The 27,510-nt window shown below is 42.9% G+C and overlaps 1 protein-coding gene across 1 annotated transcript in view; it reads right to left on the bottom strand.

Moving 5' to 3' along the window:
- LOC310872432 (protein Niban 2-like) overlaps positions 1-27,510 on the bottom strand; it is a 56,486-nt gene that overhangs the window by 13,100 nt on the left and 15,876 nt on the right. The window contains exons 2-9 of the mRNA XM_083784319.1: positions 26,038-26,168; positions 23,504-23,632; positions 22,529-22,634; positions 21,793-21,960; positions 8,688-8,803; positions 4,262-4,366; positions 3,101-3,263; positions 430-617 (exon numbers count right to left, since the gene is read on the bottom strand). Coding sequence (XP_083640445.1) covers positions 430-617; positions 3,101-3,263; positions 4,262-4,366; positions 8,688-8,803; positions 21,793-21,960; positions 22,529-22,634; positions 23,504-23,632; positions 26,038-26,168 — 1,106 coding nt within the window. The remainder of the gene's footprint in view (positions 1-429; positions 618-3,100; positions 3,264-4,261; positions 4,367-8,687; positions 8,804-21,792; positions 21,961-22,528; positions 22,635-23,503; positions 23,633-26,037; positions 26,169-27,510) is intronic.

Below are 27,510 nucleotides of genomic sequence, written 5' to 3'. Positions count from 1 at the left end.
TCCTAACATTTTAGTCTAGCTTTTGAGTGGTGCAACCACTCCTACAACCAGGAATGTCCGTGTGTATCATGTATCAGTCAAGAGCATGAGTGGTGTGCGCATGCGTGAAATTGGAACACGGGGTAATGCTGCGTGCGTGCATTTATTAATACCAGTAGGGGGTGCCAGAAACAGAGAGAGGGGTAGTGCTGAGAGAGAGAGAGAGAGAGAGAGAGAGAGAGAGAGGGAGAGAGAGGGAGAGAGAGAGAGAGAGAGAGAGAGAGACAAAATGTTGTTGAGAAAATTGTCAGTATATTTAGTCTTAGTTTTAGTCATCGTAGCTTAGTTTTCATTTAGTTTCCATTTAGTTTTCGTCAGTGGAAAAAAAGGTAGTCGACGAACATTTTTCGTCTGGGTTTCAGTCGGCAACTAAACAACGCTGGACCTCACCTCCGCCACGGTCTCCTTGGTGCCCTCGTTGAGCGTGTTCTTGCTCATGTCCACCAGCTCGCTGAAGAAGACCTCGCGGACCTCGGCGAAGCCTCGGCTGGTGGGCTCCATCAGAGCGTCCAGGATGGAGGTGATGTACGGCTCGATGCTGACCTTCAGCAGCTTCTCCGCCTTGGGAAGAACGGCCGCTATGGAGGGACGGACGGACGGACGCAGAGGACGGAGAGAACGTTAGATGTAGAAGGGCATTCACTTCTAGTCATTTTTACGAGTTGATTAGTTGCCTGGTTTACTAGTCGACTAGTTGTTTAATGCCCTAGTTAAATGTACACACAAGTGTGTTGCATCTTTTTTTACTACAGATATTGTATATATATACACTATGTGTATACTATGTATCCCGTTTGTTTTATTTATTCATTCATAATGTTAGTCTACATAACTGTACTGTTTTTGCTATGAAAATAAACCCAAAACAATTGATAACAAACGTGGGTGGGGGACACCTCGCCATGTTGGAGGTAGGAACCGGAAACTATTCCAATCCATTATTCATTCAGCCATTAATATTTGCTGAATCAACGCTCAGCAAATCTGTCCCGAGTTGGTGTTGAGCTAGACTTCACTCTCGCATTTGGATCGTATTAGCCGAATATTGCTTAGTTTGAAAGGCAACGCCTTGATATTACAAATTTGTGAATGACATGACTTCAGGATTAGTGGTCGTTTCATGTTGCTTACAGGATTTAATATATTGTGGGCATATACCACAATTATTTCCAACAATTATGTCCTGCTTACAAAGTACTCCTGATCATGTGACTAATAGACAGCAAAGTCATCTAGAATTACGCAACATGAAAAGGCGCAAACAACACCCACATTTCCCACGAAATAGATAGTTGATGTCTCAGACTCAGTCATAAGGCCAAGTCAACATTCATTTACTCCCACTCAGTGTTGTTTTTGGCAGCACATTTTGATTTTAGTCATAGTCTCTTGAATTTTTTGTTTTAGTCACATTTTAGTCAACTGGAACGTCTTAGTGTTAGTCTAGTTTTAGTTGACTAAATATCATAAGATTTAACAAACTATATTTGTTGACAAAATTGTCTTAGTCATCATAGCTTATAGTTTTTATCTAGTTTCCATTTCGTTTTCATCAGTGGAAAAAGGTAGTCGACGAACATTTTTTCATCTTAGTTTTAGTCGACAAATTCAACACTGCTCCCACTCGAATTTTGACATTTCTGCCAGACAGTCATTATATTATGACAGAGCCAGGGCTCAAATCCTCCTTCATAACAGTAAACAGTCATTGGAATGCTGCCTTGCCTGCCCTGCATCGAGTTCTGCTCTAAAAAAGGCAAGGCTGTCTGAGTTGACAAACACATGCCAGACAGCCAGTAAGCGAGGGGAATTAGTTAGAAGACTCTAGAACTGACTATGGGGTCAGAAACGATGACTATGAGGACATCATGGTGGAATACAGCTCCTGGAATTTACTGTCAGTGCCACTTGAGACCAGATTATTCTACAAAATGTCTACTAAATCCCAAGAAGACAGAAACCTATGTTTCTATATCCGTGTGGTGCTCAAACTATCTCAGGCCAAGAACCCCCTAGGTTGCATCTGGCTGCAGACCTCCATCTCAAAATATGTTGTTCCAGGGACCTCCCAGAAGCAAAGATTTGAGTTAAAAAACATTTGTTGGGAAAGGAAACCCTTTTGATGTTTTAAGCATTATGTTATACTTTAGCTATTGAAAAATAGCAGATCTACAAGCTCATAGCGTGGCACTGAGTGCCACGCTACGAGCTTGTAGATCCGCTATATTTGGTCTTAAAGATGGAGTGCCACGATTTTTTTCCACCATAAAACATGATCATCAGGAATTATTACAATCTAAGAGGGAAGAACTTTTTCCAAAAAGTGTACAGTATTTGTTAAAATCATGCTTTTATGTGGACACGCCAACCACCTCATTAAGTATGCCTGGTTAGCCTGGTGGGTGGTGATGGGTGGTGATCCACCTGAACTGAAGCTGCACCCACAGCTGTAGTTGTATGATAAAGGGGGAGGGGTTAGGGGAGGGGCTGATAATGTGATGTCACTATATTACTGTTTATTTCATTGGCCCGTTTGACTGTCAAGGGTTCAGCCTCCTAACCTGACGCTGCCAGATCCAATAAGCTTGCTACACAAATTTGTTTCACAGCTTATTGGGATCTGGGAGCGCGGAAGCAAATTCGATGACGGGGCTGTTCCTTTTTTTCAAGATACTTGGTAGATGATTGGATGGGACCGTCTGTCTATCACCGTGTGGGGCGTGCAAACACAACCAATCATATTGACGTGTCTATATAGCTTCACGTCCGGTTTCGCACATATCCCGCCCTTAGCTCACGCTGATTGGTCCGGTACGGAACGGATTTTTGTCAGCTCAACTGCTTGAGAGATCCCAGATGATTGCTGTGTTGGAGAACATGGTTACCCAATACCGCCCTCATCTGGCAGCGTCAGGTTATCAGCCTCCAGGAAGAAACCCTAAATACAAAGTTAATACACCATTGCACATAAACACAACTCCAGGGTGTCTAATGAAGTACTGTTTATCGAGAAGCTTTTTTTTTTACAATGCGGGCCCGACAGACAGACAGACAGACAGACCTCTGATCTTGTTGGTGACGTGCTCCTTGGAGGTGATGATCTGGTCCATGTCCGTCCGTATGGAGGCCTCCAGCAGGGGGCGCCCCGCCTCGCACGACTGCACCACTGCTTCGTACTGCGTCTGACACTGCCGCTGCACCAGGCCGTAAACCGCGTCGCTGATCTGATCCCCGGAAACACAACAGGAAACCAAGCAGGAGCACACATTTACAAAGAGGAGACGGAAATGTTTCCAGTTAAACCCATTCAGAACGGGAACCCCTTTTGGTGTTTTAAGCATTACGTTATACTTTAGCCATTGAAAAATAGCAGATCTACAAGCTATCTGTGCCGCGCTATGAGCTTGTAGGTCTGCTATTTTTGAAAAATCGTGAAAATGTGCCTCAAATCTTAAAAAAAAAAAAATTCTTTCAGAGCGAAGGTTTTTAACAGTTTCCGTGCCTTGAATGGATTACTCCAGGTTAATGTCGCTGCCGTATCGGACATACCCGCCTTTTGTTTTATGTGTTTAATCCGCCGTAATGTAATGAATCAAAAGAAAATCCGTCTTCGTCGCGGAGTATGAGACTGGATGCCTTCGCTGTGATGACAAAACCGGAAATCGTCACATGCTGTGGGCTGCTAGGGCTTCTGGGAAATTGAGGCCAATGGAAATGCATTGGATGCAACGCCTCATTGAAACCAATCTTGTGTGCGTCTTCCGGGTGCACCAAGATGGTGGATGCTACACACAGATCATAACAAACCACGGGAGCTTTTTTTGATGGATTTTCGCGGATTAAAAGCCCAAATAATTCAGCGTATGCTCTAAAGGTAATACAACAATCTCGGCAGTGAAGGGGGGTTGATTAAAATGCGGGTTAATCGTAAAAAACAGTCAAACTGTTAACTCAAATCTTTGCTTCTGGAGGGTCCCAGGAACAAGATATTTTCAGATGGGGGTCGGCGGCCAAATACAGATCATTCTGGGGGTTCTTGACATGAAGAACTTTGAGAACCACCGATATAGAAACATGACGTGTGTATATGTACAGTATATATATATATATATATATATATATATATGGGGCATATATTTAAATTCCCCCCTGCCCATTAACGACATGCCCAAAATAGGGGATGTTGAAAGTGGTTAAAGGACATAATGTGTCTGAATCTCACCAGCATCCAGTTCCTTTGCCTCTCGTTCATCTTTCCTTTGAGTCGAGGTGCGATCAGGTCCCTCAGCTCAGACAGCAGGTTCTCCATCACCAGGTTAGACAGAATCTACACGGCAAATAAACACCATCAGAGTTAGGAGGAGTTAGTACAAAAACAATGCCTTTGTGACGTTGGTGCAGGGACATACTAACCAAATAACACACTGATAAGAACACACACACGTTCAGGGAACAGCCTTAAGGTCCTTTCAGGACAGGTAATTCATTTTCAATGAGAGGCGTGCGTTGACTTTGGACTGCGTGGAGAAGTTGCGGGCCGATTACACAAGCGTATTTTCACGGGCGTGGCCCCCGCGTGCTCGTTTCGTGCACACGCCCGCGGGTGACTAGACCTGGATTGTGATGGTGATGGATAATTTATTGAAATCACATCTCTTGATTTATGACAGTCCCAAGCCATGCTATACAGTAGTGCTGAAAGGATGTTAACAATACTGGGCACATACTGTAATTATGCGATTTCGAGTGCCAAAAGGGGTTGAGTTATGGGCATTCCAACGATATGCCCACAATGAAGCACAGAGAGGCACACCGAGATGTGATCTCTATGACGAGGTATAAAGGTGATTTACGGAGCGACAACTATTGAGTTGTAACATTCCTGTGCAGTGCTGTAGTGCCGTTAAGATATAGCAACACAATGACGAGTGTCAAGAGACATGCTGGTTTCACAGTGTGTGCAAAGGTGGTAATTGTAGAATGCCCTCTTTGTGCAATTCTCCTACATGTACATTAGCACTGTAGGGCGGCATTCGCTTTTAACCCATTTTGACCTGAGATCAGATTCTGATCACCTAATAGACACATGAGTAGTACTGTCACCTCATAGACACATGGAAAAATACAAACATTGTGGCACTCCGGCTTTAACAGAACACCAGCATGCAGGTGAAGAGTGGCAACACCTTTTTTGCCCATTTCCTGAATAAATCAACACTAAAGCAGCAAGGCAGTATGTGGGTGCAGGAATCATTGAATGCTGAGACAGGATTGGAAACCCAAAGCTATCTCACACATGCACACGCACGTGCACACGCACGCATAGTCGCACACACCTTGATATTGCCAGTTTCTGAAGCACAGCTTCAATAGGCAAACAGAGTAATAGCATTAGTTAAACTCATTCTATGCCTAGGGCGACCTTTTATAAAAGATGTCATCGAATGACCCCTTAGTTTACAATGCATCCAGCATCGCTAGTATCAATTCCTTCCCTTCCACGTTGGTGACGCCATTGATTCTTTTCCCTCCGTTTGTCCACACTATCTTTAGCAGCGTTTTATCTCGGAATGGACGCTCAGATTGAGGTGATCGTACAAAACATTGATGTTTTAGGAGCTCAATAAAACATCCCCAACGACCTTGCGGTATCAGCGCTTGTGATGAAAATGAAAGTATGTAGCAAGTGTCCCGGAAATTATTGGAAATACATTTTCTTAAGATCGTCTTGGCTTTGAGAGTCAATTCGTTTGCACGCTGACACGCTAGGTGAGAAGACCAGAATGCCGCCGCACGGTTGCTTACAGGTACACGTAAGCGAGACCATATTAGTCCTGTACTAGCCTCCCTCCATTGGCTTGGTCTGGACTGGTGATACAGGATTGATTTCAAAGTATTGCTTTTTGTTTTTAAATGTTTAAATGGTTTGGCACCCATTTATCTCTCCGAATTGCTGAAACCTTATGTTCCCACAAGGACCCTTAGGTCCTCTGAGCAGCTTCTCCAGGTGGTGCCTAAATCAAGGCTGAAGCTCAGAGGGAACCGGGCTTTTGCAGTGGCAGCTCCCAAGCTCTGGAATGAGCTGCCTCTGCACATAAGACAAGCCCCCACTCTTCAGGTGTTTAAATCACGCCTCAAGACGTATCTTTATTCTTTGGCATTTCCAAGCATAGTATGAGCTGTTTTTTATGTTGAAAGTGACACTGTGTACTGTACTGTATGTTGTGATTTTTATTATTCTATTGTAAAGCACTTTGGTACAACTTTGTTGTTATTTAAATGTGCTATATAAATAAAGATGGTATGGTATGGTATGGTATGGTATGGTATGGTATGGTATGGTATGGTATGGTATGGTATGGTAAGACATTTTTTGGTTGAAAGTAAAACCGCTGAGATGCGACATCTCAAATGTTGCATCTCTGGCTGTGACTGCTAATGTTATCTGCTCTTACAGCTACTTTAAGTAAACTAGACCGTTGCCCAGCTGTAGAGCACCGAGTCAGTAACGATGGAAGTTGGAGATCTATGCCCCCACCCGGCTATGCAATACCCGTTTTGTACCCATGTCAGAGTACCCGTTCCACCCATCTGTCTGTGTCCCTTTTATGCCCATATATGGATATTTCTGTAATTGTCTCTCTGTGTCCCTATATTCCTATATATGGAGTTCTGTGTCAGGCATGCCCAAATATGGAGTGTTGTGATGCCAGACTCAGAACAGGCCAGCTTCATATATGGACCCTGGGCAGGGGCCTCTGTCCAGAGGCCGGGCAGGGTCCGACTGACTTGACACCGGGCACTGCACTCCCTGTGGTGGGCTGGAACGCGTGTGTGGAATCAGACGTACAGACAGACGTACAGAGACATGGTGCACTGCATTTAGAGATAGACACCATTTGTTGGTTCTGTTCCATTCTAAAAATAAAAAAATAAATACATCTAGGAGGGAGAAAAAATACATTTCCATTGCTATAGCCTATAGTATCTATGCAATCTCAATTATAGGCTCTCTCAACAAGCCTTGCCACTGAAAAAAACAATGAAATACTTGTTCACACAGCCAGTTTACATAACCAGAAGAGCAGAAAATCACTACATTAGTCACCGCTCATTAAAAGCACGGTCCAGACAATTTTACTGAGCATTATTATTAGCTAAGGGTGCTCAACAACACGGTTACTGTAGCTGTTGAGGTTTCAGTTAGCGCCAGGGAGTCTGTCTCATTCAGGACCTTTGACATCAAAAGCAGAGCAGGAATCAATCATGGCCGTATCCTGATACGATTTGTGAGTCCAGAAAAACCTGTTCTGATGGATGGGACAGGCATAGAAAGCTAGGCCAAAACCACACCTGGATATCAGAATGCATGTATTTACACCCTTTGTATACCTGCCCTCAAGGGCACACGGATTAGCAGATGATTACTTCATCTCCGTAGCCCTGGGTTTTGACAGACGATCAGAGATCTCTGCCTCAGCTATACTGTACATCTGAATGTAGAATTCATTCCATACAGGGGATAGAACTGGGTGGGCGAGACGACACAATTAGCCCTTCGCTAAACCCCACCACAAAAAGCGATTGTCCAATGCCAATCCAAATAGTTTAGCAACCGGTGCTATGCAGAGAGAGAGAGAGAGAGAGTAGACTCAGTAGAGCTAGGATAGAGACAGGTAGGGAAAGTACATGGAGAGGGATCATCACCACAGTTCTAGCAAAGCCCGGCTGTGATTGGCCAGTAGTCATCCAGGCACAGAGCATGGTTGAAAACACAGAGGTGAAGGCAGTGGCACAGACCATAGGTCACAGACCATAGGGTTACCAGAGGTGAAGGCAGTGGCACAGACCATAGGTTACAGACCATAGGGTTACCAAAGGTGAAGGCAGTGGCACAGACCATAGGGTTACCAGAGGTGAAGGCAGTGGCACAGACCATAGGTCACAGACCATAGGGTTACCAAAGGTGAAGGCAGTGGCACAGACCATAGGTCACAGACCATAGGGTTACCAGAGGTGAAGGCAGTGGCACAGACCATAGGTCACAGACCATAGGGTTACCAGAGGTGAAGGCAGTGGCACAGACCATAGGGTTACCAGAGGTGAAGGCAGTGGCACAGACCATAGGGTTACCAGAGGTGAAGGCAGTGGCACAGACCATAGGGTTACCAGAGGTGAAGGCAGTGGCACAGACCATAGGTCACAGACCATATGGTTACCAGAGGTGAAGGCAGTGGCACAGACCATAGGGTTACCAGAGGGGAAGGCAGTGTCACAGACCATAGGGTTACCAGAGGTGAAGGCAGTGGCACAGACCATAGGTCACAGACCATAGGGTTACCAAAGGGGAAGGCAGTGGCACAGACCATAGGGTTACCAAAGGGGAAGGCAGTGGCACAGACCATAGGTCACAGACCATAGGGTTACCAAAGGGGAAGGCAGTGGCACAGATCACTGGCACATACTCCGCATGCGGTGTATGACTTAATGGCCACCTGAGCACAAATATACATTTGCATTATGGGCATGGAATTCTCTCAATTGTAATAATAGAAGAGCGAAATGGCCAGCTCGTGAATATGGTCAAGAAAGAAAAGGGGGGAAAAAACCGAAAGGGCAGAAAACGATATGAGGGAGTGCAGGTTTACCTGCGTGGTGGTGCCACACATCATGTCCCAGGTGCCATACATGCCCCGGGCCTGGCGATAGAGTCGCACAGCGTCAGTGAAGGCTGGAGTCTGGACCTTGCTCTCCTCTGATAAACCTGAACGACGGGACACAGGAAACACAGGGATGCATTATATACTGACTGCCTGGTATAGACACTAGACACACAACCTTTTGGGGCGATCAGTTCAGCATTTTATCCACAGGCAAATGTTGAAGCTTTACCGTGGACCACATTGACCACAAACACCCGCTTTGGATGTTACAGTAGCAACCGTTAATCGGCCGGTAGGTTACTTATCAAGACGGTCTTATCGACCTATACTGCATGTATACTGGGAGCTAACTGGCTGCGATTAGGAAACAAGGAAGCAAAACTAACTTACGCAGGCCGGTTAAGACTGATATGAGGTTAGGGGACTTATGTGTGCCGGTTAAGACTGATATGAGGTTAGGGGACTTACATGGCCGGTTAAGACTGATATGAGGTTAGGGGACTAACATAGCTGGTTAAGACTGATATGAGGTTAGGGGACTTACATGGCCGGTTAAGACTGATATGAGGTTAGGGGACTAACATAGCTGGTTAAGACTGATATGAGGTTAGGGGACTTATGTGTGCCGGTTAAGACTGATATGAGGTTAGGGGACTTACATGGCCGGTTAAGACTGATATGAGGTTAGGGGACTAACATAGCTGGTTAAGACTGATATGAGGTTAGGGGACTTACGTGGGCCGGTTAAGAATTAGGGTTAGTTAGTGTTAGGGTTAGAGTTAGATTTAGTCGGGCAACATGAAACGGTTATTGGTGATTTTCAGTCGAATCCGCCAACTTGACTAAGTATGACCCAGTCTTTGGGTAACTTCTCAGATCATGGCTTGGTGTCATCATGGCTGTTTAATACAGTGGACGGTTGTCATGGCAACGGTGGCGGAAACCAACATAGCAATATTTTTAAGGAAGTGACTCTTCTTCTTCTTCCCCAAAACCTTCACGTAATTTCCCGATATTCAAGAGCGTAATGCGTTCATAATGTATAAATAAATAGCGTAACACAGTGCACGAGCGTGCTGCTAATATAGCTTGACTGACGGCTAACAAACGTTCGTGGGAAAGAGCAGCACTCCGAGACATACAGTATTCTGTCCAAAGAGCAGCACTCCGAGACATACAGAATTCTGTCCAAAGAGCAGCACTCCGAGACATACAGTATTCTGTCCAAAGAGCAGCACTCCGAGACATACAGTATTCTGTCCAAAGAGCAGCACTCCGAGACATACAGTACTCTGTCCAAAGAGCAGCACTCCAAGACATACAGAATTCTGTCCAAATATCATCGGTTCATGCATTCCTCAAGTTGCGTTTGTGAATCAGAGATAATCAAAGCTGCATTCTGGGCGATAAAATGATGGGGGATTCAGAAAATGCCATTATATCTTATCAGACTATGTGCACATTTCTCTCCAGTGTGTGTGTGTGTGTGTGAGAGACTGTGTGCACGTCCGCGTGCCCGCACTCATGTGAGTGAACTCCCAACAAAGCCAGGAAGTGTGTGGGGTCGTGTGAGTGAATGTGCATGTGTGTCTGGTAGGGGGAGGGGGGCTGGGAGAGGGGGGGGGGGTTCATCGAGAACCCACGTTCTTAACTGAAACATAGGCAGGAAGTCCCCCCCTCCCTCCCTCCCTCCCCAGCCCCTCTCAAAGTTGTATGTGAACGGTGTGTGTGTGTGTGTGTGTGTGTGTGTGTGTGGTACGGACCATTTATTTTGGCTGAACCGTTGTTGGAACGAAAGGGGATTTCTGTGAAGCCAAAAAGACAAAGTACTCTAAAGCGGTGATGAACTGTTTTAACTTCACGGACCCCCCCCCCCCCCCAGTTTAATATTCATTAATCCGTGCAAGGACCCCCGTTTGATGAGATTTTTGAGGGGCGCTATAGCCTCTCCCATGCACAGCTTTGTGTGTTTGTAGCGCGGAATGTGATGATTTGATTGGCCGAGCACGGAATGTGATTTGTGATTGTGTGATGATGATAAGAGTGTCATCTCTAGTGGGAACACAATCGACACTGCATTATTTTCAGTGTTCATTTTACTCAGAGACTTTAGTGTTCATTTTACTCAGAGACTGTACAATCACTGAGTTCAGGGCAGGAGTCAGGACCCAAAAGGGTACATTTGGTTCCTTCCTAACTATTAATAACTAGCTGGGGACCCCGTGGAAGGTCCCCGGACCCCAATTAGAGAACCAGAGCTTTATATAAAAGTACCATCGAGTTAATTAATTTGGACGGGAACCCCTTTTGGTGTTAAGCATTATGTTATGCTTTAGCTATTAGCAGATCTACAAGCTCATAGCGCGGCACTACGAGCTTGTAGGTCTGCTATTTTTTGAAAAATCGTGAAATGTGGTTGAGTTTTTAACTCAAATATATGCTTCTGGGGGGTCCCTGGAACAACATATTTTCAGATGGGGGTCGGCGGCATATTACATATAATCTTGGGGGTCCTTGACATGAAAATGTTTGAGAACGACTGACATAGAAACAGTGTTTTTCTGAAAACTTTCAGGATTTAGAAGATATTTGTAGAATGGTCCTCAGGTCTAAATGGGTTAAAATTACTCTAGTAATAATACAGACTTACGAGATCACTCACATTACATTGTAGACTCTTATTCAAAGTTACAAACTCACACAATGATAGATTTATTTTAAAAGGTGCCCGGTAACAAACTGATATTTACATACATTCTTATTATTATTTTTAAGTAATGGGGGGTCTCCTCCTCGTTCTCTCATCAGGGCTGTGGTAAACAGAAAATAGATTTTCAGGTCGGGATACAACTTTCATCCAATCAGGAGGGAGAAGTCGTAGAGCAGGATAAACAAGTGAAAGTGAAAGTGATGACACAAAGACAGAACCCCAAAGACCAAAGTGGAACTGGTCTGGAAACCCTCTCTCTGAAAATGGCAACCTCCTGAAAATGTTTTTTCTGCTCATGAGCTGGAGAGACGAGCAAAACACTGCAATGATTATTATCAGAACAACAGTGGTGTAAAATAACCAAGGACATTTACACAACTACTGTAATGTTGAGGTATTATCTTGTACTTTACTTGAGCATTTCCAATTTCCAATACTTTTACTTCACTACATCTCAGATCCAAGTATTGTATTTATTTTAAAACTTTAGTTACTAGTTACTTTGAAGAGATTTTGAGTATTACAACAAAACATACATTAACCACTTCAGCCCTACAGTATATAAAATATGAAATATAAAATAGTATCGCGAGTCGTGACACATTGTGAGCTTGAAGATCGGCTATTTTCAAAAGAGTGAAAACTGTGTTTTTGCAGAGTGAACTCAGATCACCCACTGGCGGTGATCCAGAATTCATAGAACCTCGTTTTAACCAGAAAATATCACTCACCCTACCCTTTAACAGGACGTATGGCTGTTTGTTAACCCAAAGTCCGCCAGCATTTATTGATAAATTGTGATATAATTCACACCAGCATTTTTCCCGGTTCAGCTCATATTTTCAAGAGCCAAAACTCCAGACCGGGAAGAATACACTATACATCTTATGTTAGGGACCGTGACGATGTTTTTCTAGCCCTGGTCGGTGAATGGGGAGTAATGTAATCCATCATGGAGGGCATCACAGTGTCGGCTCTGGGCCGCGGAATAAAGCTTGTTTTGACCAAAAATTCCATCTGGGACAAGGAATAGGAGATACAGGCGAGGGAAAGAAACAGACAGAATGGGTGTTTATGGGCACGGCGATCAAGATTTGTGAGTTGCTGTGATAGGAGAAGGATATCAAATGGAACACAACCACCCTAAAGACTAATCATTGTGTATATTTCTGCACTATACCTGCATCGAGTGATCTTGGTAAATTGATCTATTGAAGATTCTGACTTTCAAATGTACATCATTTTTGTTTCGATTGCATTGCTGTATTGTTCTTTCTGCTTTGGCAATGTAAACGTATGTTTTCTCATGCCAATAAAGCCCTTTGAATTTAATTTAATTGAGAGAGAGGGGAGTTGCACCACTCAGTTCACACGTGTGTGATTTATTTCTTTATATTAGGATAAATGTGCGCGACTGTAAAGACGAAACGGAAGTGGCGAGGAGGCTCCACTTCCGCTTTATATAGTTTACTCATGACAGCTCTTCCGTTGCTCCAGACTGTATGATGAAAGCATTTGGAATTTGCGAGAGGCAACAGTCTGGTCACGCGAGACTACAGGACAGGACTCCTTAACAAACCACTATACCCCCGCCCTCACACCGCAATATATACTGAATGGACTGTGAGGACACAACAACAACAACAACATGCTAATTAATGACTTGTTGACTGGGTATTAGTCGAGGGACACCTCGTTTTTAAAGAGAGCAGTTTTAAAAGGACACGCGTTAAGGCAACATACGGAGGTGTTCACCCACTCACATGTCATACAGCGGGCCTGTGTCACAGCAGCTGAGGCATGCTAGCTATTAGGGCCATTTCCTCTCCCATTAAGGTTCCTCCCAGGCAGCCCCTACCTAACATTCACCACTCGTGTACAGGTTTACAATCAACAGACTTTACATTGTTACAAGCGGTTCATTAAATACACTGTGCCAAAATTTAGATTTGCGGTTGTGGCGAGTTTTGCGTAGAGGTGCCTCCGATCGATCGGCCACCGATCGGTGATCTGGAGAAACCGATCTTTTTATGCCATTTAAGTGGTATAAAAGTCAATCAGATATATTATACACAGTAGTATAATATCGTTTTGAGTCTTTGTGACAGGCATAAACATTGTTTGGCCGCCGACTCCCATCTGAAAATATGTTGTTCCAGCGACCCATCCAGAAGCAAAGATTTGAGTTAAAAACTTTCACGCAACATTTTCACAATTTTTTAAAATATGGCAGATCTACAAGCTCGTAGCGCAGCACTCGGTGCCGCACTATGAGCTTGTAGATCTGCTATTTTTCAATAGCTACAGCAGGGGTGTGCAACTGGCGGCCCGGGGGCCACATGCGGCCCCTACCTTCACTTAATGTGGCCCTCAGGTTAATGTCAGAATACTGATGTAGTATTGGTTTCAGCTGTTACAATTCCACAACATGCAAACATGACCCACTTTAATTACTTCAGTCTAAATTAGTAGCTCATTGCTCAACACAAGTATAATTAAAGGCATTTGAAATGACATAAACATTAAAATTTTCAGGATTCAAACTCAAACATTTTAAAAAAATAATTCAAGATTTCAATTTGAATATAGCCAAAATAGCCGATCTACAAGCTCAAAACGTGTCGCAGCGCGACGCGTTTTGAGCTTGTAGATCGGCTATTTTTGCTACGACAATAATATATGGCCCTCTGGAGTGAGTTTGGAAATATAGTGGCCCTCTCCATCGTCAAAGTTGCCCACCCCTGAGCTACAGTATAACAATGCTTCAAACACCAAAAGGGGTTCCCGTCCTGATTGGGTTAAGACATGGTGAATTAAATTGTTTCTGAAGGTTTACTAACAGAAAGCATTCATTTAGTCATGTTGTAGCACCTTAAAATAAAGAAATTAGACTTTGGCGTTTAATCACTGGGTGTGTAGTAAATAAGTGGACAACACTTGCAGAACACATCGTTTCGCATTTCTGCAAAACACCCTTATTTAGCCAAGTTAGTGAGAGCAGTTCTTCAAAAGGCAAGATAAGCTAATGTGGTTTCATAGGTACTTGTGGGTACTTGCTATTAAAGAGACACATATGTTGAACTTGGCACAAGACCAAGTCCCAGACAGAGACACAGAGAGAGAGATACAGACTTACAGAGCATGAGAAATGGATATCAAGGGAGAGGCAAAGATTGTGAGAGAGAGCAAAGAGTCCAAAGAAATTAAGCACCATTACATACCAGACATTATTGAGGCTCCAGTCTAAACATGGTGTCACTGTAATAGCACTACACTGCAGTGACCACTTGCATACTGTTCAAGTTCAAATGCATAATGTTCCAAGTTCAAATCCTCTCATTAGAGCTAACCATATAACTTAATTAATTGTACCACCACCAGGTGTTCAAAAAAACAACACTTTGGATATTCAACAATAGCCAATTTACAAGTTGAGAGCTTGTGGATTAATTATTATTATTATTATTTTAATAAAACTTGAACAATTATGGCTACCCAAGTGATGATGTATGCTCTGCAACTCTGAGAGTGTACAAATTTGGTTCCGTTTGTACACTCTTGAGTTGCGGGGGTCCACTCCTTACTCCTTGAAATTAAAACGTTTGAGAACCACCGCTCAACCAAGTATTCAAGGAATGCCTTCTGCCCAAAAGCCTCCTGTTCCAGGACTCTTATTGAGTTTAGTCATTCATTACATTGGGTTTCTTGTCCAAGCGACACGCAGCCACGCCTCGGGGCACTTGTGCCTGAAACCAGACCAGAGGGCATGTGGCCAGCTCATGCTTCCAGTTAAGGTCTAAATTCTCGGCAAACGCTTTCTTGTTACAGTATTTCACACAACAAACCGCCATCACAGATGCCAGGACCCATTAGCAGTGTGTGGAGTCGGCCTACGCTCTCTCTCTCTCCACCACAAGCCGGTTTTATTCAATTACCTGACCTCCAGTGACTCCAATTAGAAAAAGGAGTGTCTTTTAGAGACAAGCGTAAAAAAAAATTGGCAACACGGCGTACAACTAAATGTGTAACTGTAATAGGATTGTACATCATCTACAGCAAGCAGGTGTAAATGACCCAGAGGAGAGCCAGAACAGGCCCACTCGGGATCTGATGGCACATGAACGAAAGTTTACTACAACTATAGGCGTGCAAGCTTTTTCGCTGCTGTAACTACGTTCTTCTTACTCTTAACTATATGAACCTGTGTGTCTGACAACATAAGTACAGGCCTGAGAATGAAATATACCTGTTTAACTTAATAACAAAACCTCTACTGACGTAAACAGCACTGATAGACGGACAAAACACAGACTATTCCAAGTAGCATCTTCCTCGTCTTGCATACTATTTATCAGAGCCACTTCCATAACAACCAAGTAAATACATCATGACGTGATGCTGTTCCGACTAGTACACATTCCAGTCTCGTCACACTCGTGTGTCACTCTCGCTTGAGTAAACTCAATAATACCTTTTCGAAATCATGTCATAACTACAAGACAGACATTGTGTAGACCAAACCAAACTTTTTCATGTCCCAAAATAAAATGATACTCATTAGCCCGTGGACCCGCCCCCATTTGAAAATATATGCCAAGGGACCCCCACAAGAGAAGTTTTCTACGGCTCTAGCAGTTTCAAGGCCCCCAGTTTTACCTGAATTGGGCTACGGCCCCCTATTTAATGGCATTTCTATCTCTGGAATGTAAATTGTAAAATCAAAGTTAATGTAACTTTGAGACATTGTGTGTATGCACAATTTCAGAACAGGTGCGCTGTAGTTCACGTGGCCAGGCTCATGCATAGTAGGACACTTAGATATGGCACACATCAAATCTAGATTTTTTACTAATTTTACTTAATTTAGATGTAAGGCTTTTTGAAGTGCCAATTACAATTTAGCTAAGATGGAGCCTGAAGAGGTGGGTTTTCAGACTACGGCGGAAGATTGGGAGTGAGTCTGCAGTTCTGACTGCAACAGGAAGTTCATCCCATAGTTTTGGAGCCAGAAGGCTCAAACGTATCCCCCAACGTGCACTATTGCTCAGTGGCCGACAGTAGAACAGCAGTAAGCAATTAGCCATGATTCTGGAAGAAGAAGAGCACATATTTCTCAGCTAAAACCCTTCCCTGGATGAATAAAGATTAAAAGATGTTTCCCTCCATGGCCGCCCCCGCCCGGTGACTTACGGCCTCATTGGAAGGCAGCCGTTACTGCCGAGTGAACTCAGTCAGCTGGGCTCCGAGCTGCCTGCGCTGCACATGGCCAGTCAGTCGGCAGGCAGGCAGTCGTCCCACGCAGGGATAGTCAGAAATTAGTCAGCCATGCTGTAGCTTTCTAACCATCTATGGTCAAATCAATCCAAACTCATCTAAGACTGGCAGAAGATGAGGTGAGTGAGCGAGCGAACATGCGAACACACGCGCGCACACATGCCAAGTGCTTTGATGTACAGCATGACTCCCACAACACATTAAATACTAAGCCGTTAAAACAAAAACAAGACAAAAAAAAGAAAGAACAGGGACAGAAAGAAAAAGGAAAAGTAAATAATGGAGGATTAATAGTACAAACAATAAGGCTGAGGTTTAACTTTAACTCCTTCTACATAATCAAAATGTACAGCTTTGACCTCAGGTTGTATTCAAAGTAATTAGAATAAAAGTGATTTGTTGATCTGGCCACGGTCCAGCCCTGTTCACCTCCACGCCAACACTGTGACCCATGTTCTGGCACTACTCACTATACTGTCCCCCCTCTTTCCTTTTCATATGCCACTCCTCTCAAAACATCCTGGCTGTCACCCTCCATTGTTATCTCATTTCTCCTTATTTTCTTTTTACAAACACCACTAACCACTCACAGACTCTAGACCAGTGGCTTTCAACCTTTTTTCATATCAAGGCCCATTATGTTGTTCAGCATTTGAGCCACGGATTTGATATAGAGGGCTCCATTAAGCAATTCATATAATATGACATATAATATTACAGTTTTATGAGCTGGGGGCGTGTTGTATGTCATATTGCAATTTTGGGCATGTTAAGAAGCGCTTTCGACACCCCGTGGATTGCGCAAAACGGCCTTGAATTAGTCATGGGTGTGTTTAAGGCGTGTTTGAGACGTACCCAATCAACATGTCTGTACTATTCTCTTTACCAGTCAGCTGATGTCACATACGGAATGCGCACTTTGGGGATCGTGGTATTACATTTCTTCAGGCTGGCACCATAGAAGACATGACATGACTTTGTCACATTTGGGTTAATTATTCCTATTGCACTGCATGCTGTCACCTTTATGCCTCAAAATAATTTGTTTCTATTGAAAAACACCAGTAAAATAACGTTTATTATATTTTATTTCATTCAAGTCATGATGAAGGAATGAGTTGAATGCTGCTGCTTAATGCTGTGCCTGTGGCCCCGATGGTATATTGTCTTCGCTCGTAGCATTTTATTGAAGAAGATTTGAATCGGGTGTGATACAGCATATGAAAGCAAACTTCCCAAGGATTATGGAGATGTTTTTATTTATTTTTAAGGTTGAGAAATGAATAGATATAGATCTGCTATTTTCAAAATTAATCTTGGAAAAAATTAATTAAATTTTTGGATTAGCCGTCCTTAGTTGGGCAAATGCATTCATCTGGGGATCCTTGACATGGGAATGTGCTGTGTGAGGATCACTGGTTTAAACAACATTAGGAGAAAAGCCCAAATAACCACTTTAGAAACAAGAAAAGCAACCACAACTAGTACAACTAGTCAACTACCAATATTTACAAGCAACTTTACAGAAAAAGAAGCCGCTTATAATAAACAGACATGGCAACACTGCAGCAGCCTCCCAGAGCCGCTCAAGTGTAAAATCAAACAGTGCTTTTTGCGTTTATGAGGTGGTCAGACCCACGTCTAATCGTTATGCGCCGAGTGTTTTTAGGTCAAGGGGCTTAATAGCAAATTGCGCAAAGCGAAAATAATTAACATATGGACACTCCCACAATGCTAAAATATTCAGGAACGCCGTATGCCATATGTGTGTGCGTTCAACACGGGCCGATATGCCTTTCATAATACGATTGTGCGCAGAGCGAGGGCAATTTATGTATTACCCCATTGTAAAACGGATCTTCAAAATGGCACCCTTAGCCTCTCAGACCCAAAACTAAAGAATGTTGTTATCGTAGGAGTAGGACTTTGTCCACATTTCCATGCTGTATTGATGTTGGTACCATTAGGAGACAGGCAAACGTTGATCAAAATGTAACTCTTGAAGAGCGTAAAATGAAACCAAATTAATTTTACGCTCTCAAAGTTTAAAGCTCTAATAAGGTTTGGTTACCAACTCTCCATCATTCAGCTGGGGATCAGCTTTAAGCCCCTCAAGGACCACTGGTGGTCCTCGGACCACTGGTTGAAAACCACACTGTTCTAGAGTAGACTCAGTCATTTGGACTCGGGACTGGACTGGCTCTGTACTTAATTTGGGACCACTTTCTCCCTCTTCACCAAAATCTCTTTGCCAAAAAGAATAGTCGATCTACAAGCTCACAACTGAGCTCTGAGATTACCTATTTTAGGCCAATATGTACTACAAGCTCACAACGCTCGCAATGCGACATGTCGTGAGCTTGTAGATCTGCTATTTTCGCCGCGCAACACATAACACATAAAATACGAGTTTTCAGTGGTTAAAATGATCAGTCACAGGGTGCAGGAACTCCCATTGGTTCCTGACTATTAGCCGCTTGTGGGGTGCATGGGAGATCAAGGCATCAAAGTCTATTGTTTAGGTATGCCATCTAAATGTCTGAAAGGTAAACAGAGGTTTCCTCAGGGAGAAGTTCTGCACTCTTTCCACCGACGGGCCCGGCGGTCCTTATCAACGAAGATCAACTTGTTTTTGTCACGGTAAAAGTTATGTAACCCCTGCAGGCAGTCATTCAGTACAAGCTGGCGCTCGCCTTCTCGGCAGCGCTGCTCAACTGTAGCGTTTTCATCCAACACGTCTCCTGCACCCTTGCAACGGAGCGCTGGCTTTAATGCACTGAATGGGTTTCAAATCAAGGCAGATTCAGTTCCATAATCTACACAAGAGACGTAGTCGTAGCAGCGCTTTGTGGAGAGAACCTGAGCCACGCCCTTCAAGCTATAGCAGTTCGGGCAAGTACAAATCAAACATTCATCCCACATACAGGGTGAGCAGCAGGAAGTTAAGTTACATTTAAGATTTTTTTTTTTAATGCCACCTATACAATGCAATTTAAGACCAAACTTGCGACAATACCTGATCGGGCTTCTCCGCTTGATACAAAAACTCTGTATAGTCAGATCACCTGATACACAACCTCAAACAATATTTAAGACCTTTCACAAAATAATTTAGTATGATTTAATACGTTTTAAGTCCTTTTCAAAATGGGAAAAAGTCAAATTTACAGTCCAAAGTCTATTTAACCCTCTAATGGCCAAGTGGCCAACCTTAATAACATCTTATTGTGCCTTAAAAATTATGTACCCAGAAGTGCCACCAGATGGCGGGAACGTTCCATTATTCTGATTTTGACAAAAGTGTTAAATCTGGCTAAATCACTTCCTGTCAAACGAGGTAAACAAAGGAAGCTAATTTGACCCCTAGCTTATAGCTTGGCTGTCCGGATTGCTAAGCTAACATTAGCTTTGTCATAACTTAGTCAAATTAAGCTTAAAAACGGCCAGGAACATCCCAAAATATCACATTTTTTGCCGCGGATCACATAGAGACGGCGCGCGTGCACGATTCGGCCGCAGATTCGGCCGCAGATTCGGCCGCAGAAAATATTCGGCAGAAAATGGCTAAATATGCATTTTCTGCCTATTGGGTTTCAGCCCAAATAGGCAGAAAATATATCACTGAATAGTGTATGCAATTAATGCATTCAAAGAGCTGAATAAATGTTTTATGGATCCATAACAGTGATTATTATTTAAGTTAAGTTTTGCCATAACCATAACATAACATTTGTAGAATCAAACTCAGGTTAATGGGTTAAGTGAGGATACTAAAACAGCGATATTCAGTTACACTTCATACCAATGATACTGTGTGGGTGTAGGTATGTTAAGTGATAACCACTTTCAACATGGCATTATAGGCAAAAGCTTTCTAAATCTTTCAAATTTTCCAAACATCTACAAGCTTGTAGGTCAACAATCTTTGCTATTTGTTGTACAACAAAGTATTTATAGTGCTTAAGTGGCATTCTGGACTAGACCTGTCTGGCTGGAAACATTGTGGTTGCAAGGACTGCATTTCTGACCTTTCAGATACAGGACTGTGTCACAGTCATTACCAGGTGATTGAGAGATTATTTATTCTGTACTTACTCTGTATAAACATACTAATTTAAGTAGTGATGCCCCGAATATTCAGCCGCAGAAAATGTTCGGTTTCGGCCCAAATAGGCAGAAAATATATCACCGAATAGTGTATGCAATTAATGCATTCAAAAGAGCTGAATAAATGTTTTATGGACCCATAATAGTGATTATTATTTAAGTTAAGTTTTGCCATAATCATTTATTTTAAATAAATAAGGTAGCTTTAAGGTACGGCCATGACAGCAATGGTAGGAAAAAAGATGTATAATATTAATCATATTCGGATATTCGGTTTTCGGCCAACTGTTTCCTATATTCGGTATTCGGTTTCGGCAAAGAATTTCAATTTTGGTGCATCCCTAATAAAAATAATAAAAAAAATGTCAAACAATTGCAATATTTTGTTATAAAAAGACGTACTGACAGGGCAGTACGTCTACTACGTCAGTAACGTCATTGGCTTGGAGGGATTTGTTGATTTACTACGTCAATTAACCCATTCTGACCGGGCACCCATTTTGGTGTCAGCATCATGTTATGCTTTAGCTATTTAAAAATAGCAGATCTACAAGCTCATATCGCGCCACCGAGTGGCGCGATACGAGCTTGTAGGTCTGCTATTTTTGAAGAAATCGAAGAACGACTGACATTTTTAGAATATGATCTCAGGTCAGAATGGGTTCATCAGACCAGTGTGTGTCCAGTGGAAACCTCGTATGAATCTGATCTCAGGTCAGAATGGGTTAACATGGCAGTCTATGGGCCTGACGTAGTCTTGGCCACAAGGGGGTTAAGGCTTTAAGGCGTTTTAAGGATTTGTGGACACCTGGAAATATATATGGCTTCTCCTATTCTTCAACGGTGAGTGATGATGATGATAACTCTAATGAGTCCAGTAAAAAGCTTTGCTAAATTTGCTTAGTTTTATTCATTGTAATTTGAATTTGTAAGTTATGTCTGAAATTACTGCAATAATCATTTCCCTTCAGGGGGGGGGGGCGGGGGACGACGACTCACCATCGTTGGCGTGTCTGACGCAGTCCTGCAAGACGGCCTGCCACTTCTGATGCTCCTTCTCCGACACCACGCAGAAGAAATAGTGACGGGCGTACGGGTGCCACAAGACCAGTGGGAACTGGGTGGCGCACTTCAGGAAGGGCGAGTTCCCCACCTTAGCTTTCACACCTGGAGAGCGCGCGCACACACACACACACACACACACACATACACACACACACACGTCTTGTGTCACGATCCTCATTCTCAGCTCTCTCAAAAACCATAAAAAAGGTCCGACAGTTAACCAATTATAAGCCCTGTATTCGTAGGACGAATCTGATCTACAAGCTCCTGATGAGTGATGATGACACACGTTGTGACTAAATGTCATAAGATTTTAGTCGACTAAATCTACAGTTGATTTAGTCAAAACAAAATGTATTTTGGCGGGCCTTGATGCCGTCGTAATGACAGATTTTACACTTGCTGAAAATAGCCGATCTACAAGCTTGTAGATCTGCTATTTTCAGCATGCAACAAAGTGTAAAATGACTTATACTAGATCTCTTGTCCACTATAGTCCCTTCCTAACATTTTGTCAGTATATTTAGTCTTAATTTTAGTAATCGTAGCTTAGTTCTCATTTAGTTTCCATTTAGTTTTTGTCAGTGAAAGAAAAGGGAGTCGGACAAGGAGCATTTTTCGTCTTAGTTTTAGTCGAGGAAAACAACACTGCATCGTTGGGCTTCCTCACCAGGCAGACTGTTGCTGATCAGGTCCAGGTACTGCTCCATGGACGTCAGGACTTTGTAGCCGGCGCAGTTGATGGTTCCTTTGGGGTGGAGCCCTCTGTCGTGGGACTGGTACAGCACAGAAAGACCAGGAGCAAAGCAGAGCAGACAAGAGATGACAATGAATCATCAGACAGACGTAATCTAAAACAGACATGTGTGCATGGGAACTGTTGTAGACTTGGCTGCTCAAAATGATGGGGGCGGACCACAATGAAAGGCAGTGCATGGGTCACTCTGAAGAAAAGTAAAAAAATAAAAGTATTAACCATTAACCACCTATTAACCCATTTAGACCTGAGATCGATTCTACAAATGCCTTCTAAATCCTGACAGTTTTCTGAAAACGTTTCTGTCAGTGTCAATATATGAAATTGGCCGCCGACCCCCATCTGAAAATAAAAATATGTTGTTCCCCCCCCAGAAGCAAAGATTTGAGTTAAAAATGTTAATAGTAATAGTTTTCCATCCATTCTTTGAGATTCTTTTTTTCAAGTTTTCCCAAACGGTACAAATGTTGACATTCTCCAGGCAGAAGGTTGTTGTTTTCCCTTCTCTCTTTCCAGTGTTCGTCGACTACCTATTTTCATTGACGAATACTAAATTTAAACTAAATGAAAACTAAGCTATGATGACAAAAACTAAGACTAAATATACTGTCGATTTTGTCAACAAATAAAAACTAGACTAAAATGTTAGGAAGGGACTAGTGGACAAGAGATCCAAGTCATTTTACACTTGGTTTTCAGCATGTGTAAAAACATGTTTCAGCATGTGTAAAAACACGTAAGTCATTACGACGGCATCAAGGGCCCACAAAATACATTTCAGTTGACTAAATCGAGTTTAATTTCCGAAGACTATGACTAAAACTTAAAATAGAAATTTGCTGCCAAAAAAAGAACATAACTGTCTCTCTCTCTCTCTCTCTCTCTCACCGATTTGTTGTCGTAGTAGTTGATGTTGTAGGAGTCTGGGACGAAGAAGAAGCGATTCCGCCACTTCTTGTTCTCCTCCAGGTATTGGAACAGAGCTCCGGAGAAAATGGACTTGTTCTCCGGAGCGGCCTGCAACGAAACCAAGAATGCCAACCGTCAAAGATACTTGAAAAAAAGATGTTTACACTATAGGGTTATAAAAGGGTTACAAATATCACAATATTTTCTTAACCAAATACCTCAAATATGGATATTAAGATGAAAATTGTGAAGATAGTATCAATTTGCTTTTCCCATTGTCCTACATTGAAGCATTTAAAAGCAGCTCATCCTCAAACTCACAGCATAATCTGCTATTTTTTTAAGATATGCAATTTCAAATCACATATTGATTATGGCCCATGCAGCCACCCCTCAAATAACATTAAAATGAAATAGAATATTAGTAATTATAACATTCTAGACTTTTGTGCTACACTAGAGAAGTCACGAAAAACTAAAGTCCACCCTTTAATGAAAGTGTTGAAATACTCATCTGGCCCAAAATGCACTAAACGGTTGTTTACTTAAATCCCACGCCCACCCAGTTACTAGTATTGTTGTCTTCAGCAAAAGCAGACAACATTCCTCAACAGCCTGTATTACGCCAAACCAGACTCCAGTCTCTACCACACTGCGTTGTGTAGGATCATTAGTGCGTGCACGTGCACGCGTGTGTGTGTGTGTGTGTGTGTGTGTGTGTGTGTGTGTGTGTGAGAGAGAGAAAGTAAGTCAATACAGTCCAAGGACTAGGCTGACTATTTAAAAGTGAAACCCAGGCCTGCCTAACAGATGTTTACAGCTGAAATTAAGCCCACTTGAGGGTCTTTTACTGTAAAATACATCCTTGCAGTAAACAAATCTGGTGAAGAACGACAGCAGAACAATATTTCCCCTTCCCCCCCTTCAACTGTCTTAATAAAAGTTCAGAAAAGCAGGAAACAATGTATCATGTAATAAAAAAAATCACACCCGTGTGAACCGAGTGGTGCAACTCCCCTCTCTCTCTCCCCCTCCCCTCCCCTCCCCTCTCCCCTCTCCCTCTCTCTCTCTCTCTCTCTCTCAATAGCAGGCAACAGTCTGTCTCTCTCTCTCTCTGTTTCTGGCACAACAGCGCCCCTACTGGTATTCGGATAATACTGGTGCTCATTGACGTCACATAGGTTAACGTCACATAGGCGGTCAAAGGGACACGGACATTGCTGTTCCTTGGAGAAAAGTGAGTGGTGCGACTGTGTGTGTGTGTGTGGGGGGCGTGCCAGACCCACAGGAACGCACCAGGGTGCCGGCCCGATTCCGGCGAGCTGTTTTCGTGCTCAGACACACCCAGCCAGCCAGCCACCCACCCACCCAGCCAACCACACACATAGCTCCGTAAGGGAGTGGTTGCACCACTCAAAAAAAGGCATTGGTTAAGTGGTATCGATATACTGTATATCAAATTTGTATTTTTGTAATATCAGATTCCAATCATTCCATTATTATTAGACCGAGGTAGAGGTTCAAGAGCAGTAGCATGGTCATATTTATCAGGAGGTCAATGACGGGTTCGGAAGTTTGACACACACTACTGCAGACAGAGGCACCCAGTGACGTTGTGCCAAGCAGACAGAGTTTGACACACACTACTGCAGACAGAGGCACCCAGTGACGTTGTGCCAAGCAGACAGAGTTTGACACACACTACTGCAGACAGAGGCACCCAGTGACGTTGTGCCAAGCGGGGAATCTCAGTGCTGACGAGATCATTCTTGAATGCCTACGTGGACCTTCATGTGAAACACAGTCAGTGTGCCAGTGCCAGTTCACTGGCACAGGCTGCTCCTTAATGGGTTCGTTGTGCAATCTGCCCATTAGGTTTAGGTATGAGATAACTGCTTTGGCATTTTGGCAACGGAAAATAAAATCCAGCCAATAGTTTGCGATATCTCCAACACTAGATACCAACCCTAGGACCCTGCGCTGCTATACGTAGCTGGGCTAAAAGTTCAATTTCCAATAAGAGCAAACTAGTAAAAATTAATTGATCATTAAGATAGAACAAAGCGTTTGCAAATAGCAATTCCCTGGGATACTCAATCATCTCGTCTTGGTGAACAATGCATAAGGCATTCTAAGGAAATGTATGTGTATATTAGAGTAAAATTAATGATCAAAGTCAGGTGGAAACTTTCGGTCCAAAACTTTTTTTTTTCATTCAGTCCACTGTAATTATTTAGTCACACGCTCTTGCTTGCTAATACGTTGGTTTTTTTGGGGGGTTACATCTATAAAAGCCATGAACAGGCCAACCACTTTCACATCTACAAGTTCAGAACGCCTCGCATGATCTGGCATCATGACACGTTGTGTGAGCTTGTAGATCGGCTAATTACACGATTGCTCGCACTCCTGTCTTAAATGGAAATACTGTATGCATTTGCTGGTACAAGGTTCCCCCCCGACACCGACAGCAAGGAAATAGTGCGTCCAAACGGAGGAAGAGGATGTTTTACCTTGCGGTGCAGCAGCTGGGGCGTCGGCCCCCCTCCTCCCTCGATGTCAAAGCGCACCTTGTTGAACAGAGCCACGGAGTACTGGAGCTCGTACTGGCGGCCAAAGTCCCTCATCACCTCCCCTGTCCGCGCTGCGAAAGGAGAACAAACAACTCTTCAGGAAAAAACACAGGAGCAGCAGAACAGTAGCTCCATAGATCTGTGGTTTTCTCAACCCCTTTATTATTAAATTATTTATTCTGCGTTTTTGAGCCACGGACCGGACCACCATTTGGTGAGATTTATTTCGCTCAGGCTCTCTCAGACGCAAAACTTTGAGGGGAGTTGCACCACTCAGTTCACACGAGTGTGATTTTTCTTTTACACCCTGATACAACAATGCTCATTTTGTAAATACTGAGCTTAAAATAGCCAAGTGAATGAATGGAATCAATTAGCCTACAGGAACACAGGAAATGTAGGGGCATGTTTCAGACACAGCGGTAATTAAACAAACGAAACCAAACAAATAGCACACTGTTCTTAAACCCAAGGGAATAAAACATCAATCAATTCCATTCTGTACATTCAACTCCATTCTGTACATCCAGCTCAACTGTGCAGTTATTTAGCAGTTTCCTGTTTCTTAACAGTGTTGATTTTGACAGCAAATCTTTATCTCAGTTTTAGTCAGTCTTTTGAATAGTTTATTTAGTTTTAGTCACCTAGAATGTTTTAGTGTTCGTCTCATTTTAGTCGACTAAATGTACTGTTGATTTAGTCGACAGAAATGTATTTCGGCGGGGCTTGATGCCGTCGTAATGGCTGATCATTTTACACTTGCTGAAAATAGCCGATCTACAAGCTCACAACGTGTCGCAGAGCGACGCGTTATAACTTATGAGCTTGTACAGATCAGCTATTTTCAGCAATCAGCATGCAACCAAGTAAAGTGTAAATGGACTTGTACTGGATCTCTTGTCCACTATAGTCCCTTCCTAACTTTTTATTTGTTGACAGAATTGTCAATATATTTAGTCTTAGTCATCATAGCTTACGTAGTTCTCATTTAGTTTTCGTTAGCAAAAAAAAGGTATACCGGTAGTCGAACATTTTTTGTCATAGTATTAGTCGACGAAATCAACACCATTACCTACTAGTTTACCACTTAAGCACTATATAAAATGTATAATAATAAATAATAATAAAAAGGGTCCTTTCACATAGCATGTAGCTGTGAAGTTGAGGTTCACCTTCCATAATGTGGAACTTCACAACACAACCGTCTTATCTGTGTAGAGAATGTTTCCATGCTGAAAGTCAAACACGACCTTGATAGAATGTTCAACACGGTGACACACATGGACGCTTTTATCAGCAAGTCCGCATCTCTGCCATTCACCATCACCTGGTTTAACCCATTTTGGGCGGGAACCCCTTTTGGTGTTAGCACTATGATATGCTTTAGCTATTTAAAAATAGCAGATCTACTCA

This window comes from Protomyctophum parallelum (assembly GCF_964188405.1).
Source record: "Protomyctophum parallelum genome assembly, chromosome: 15".
NCBI classification, from domain to species: Eukaryota; Metazoa; Chordata; class Actinopteri; order Myctophiformes; family Myctophidae; genus Protomyctophum; species Protomyctophum parallelum.
The sequence above is the reverse complement of the archived record's forward strand: the minus strand, read 5'-3'. Positions and strand labels throughout refer to the sequence as shown.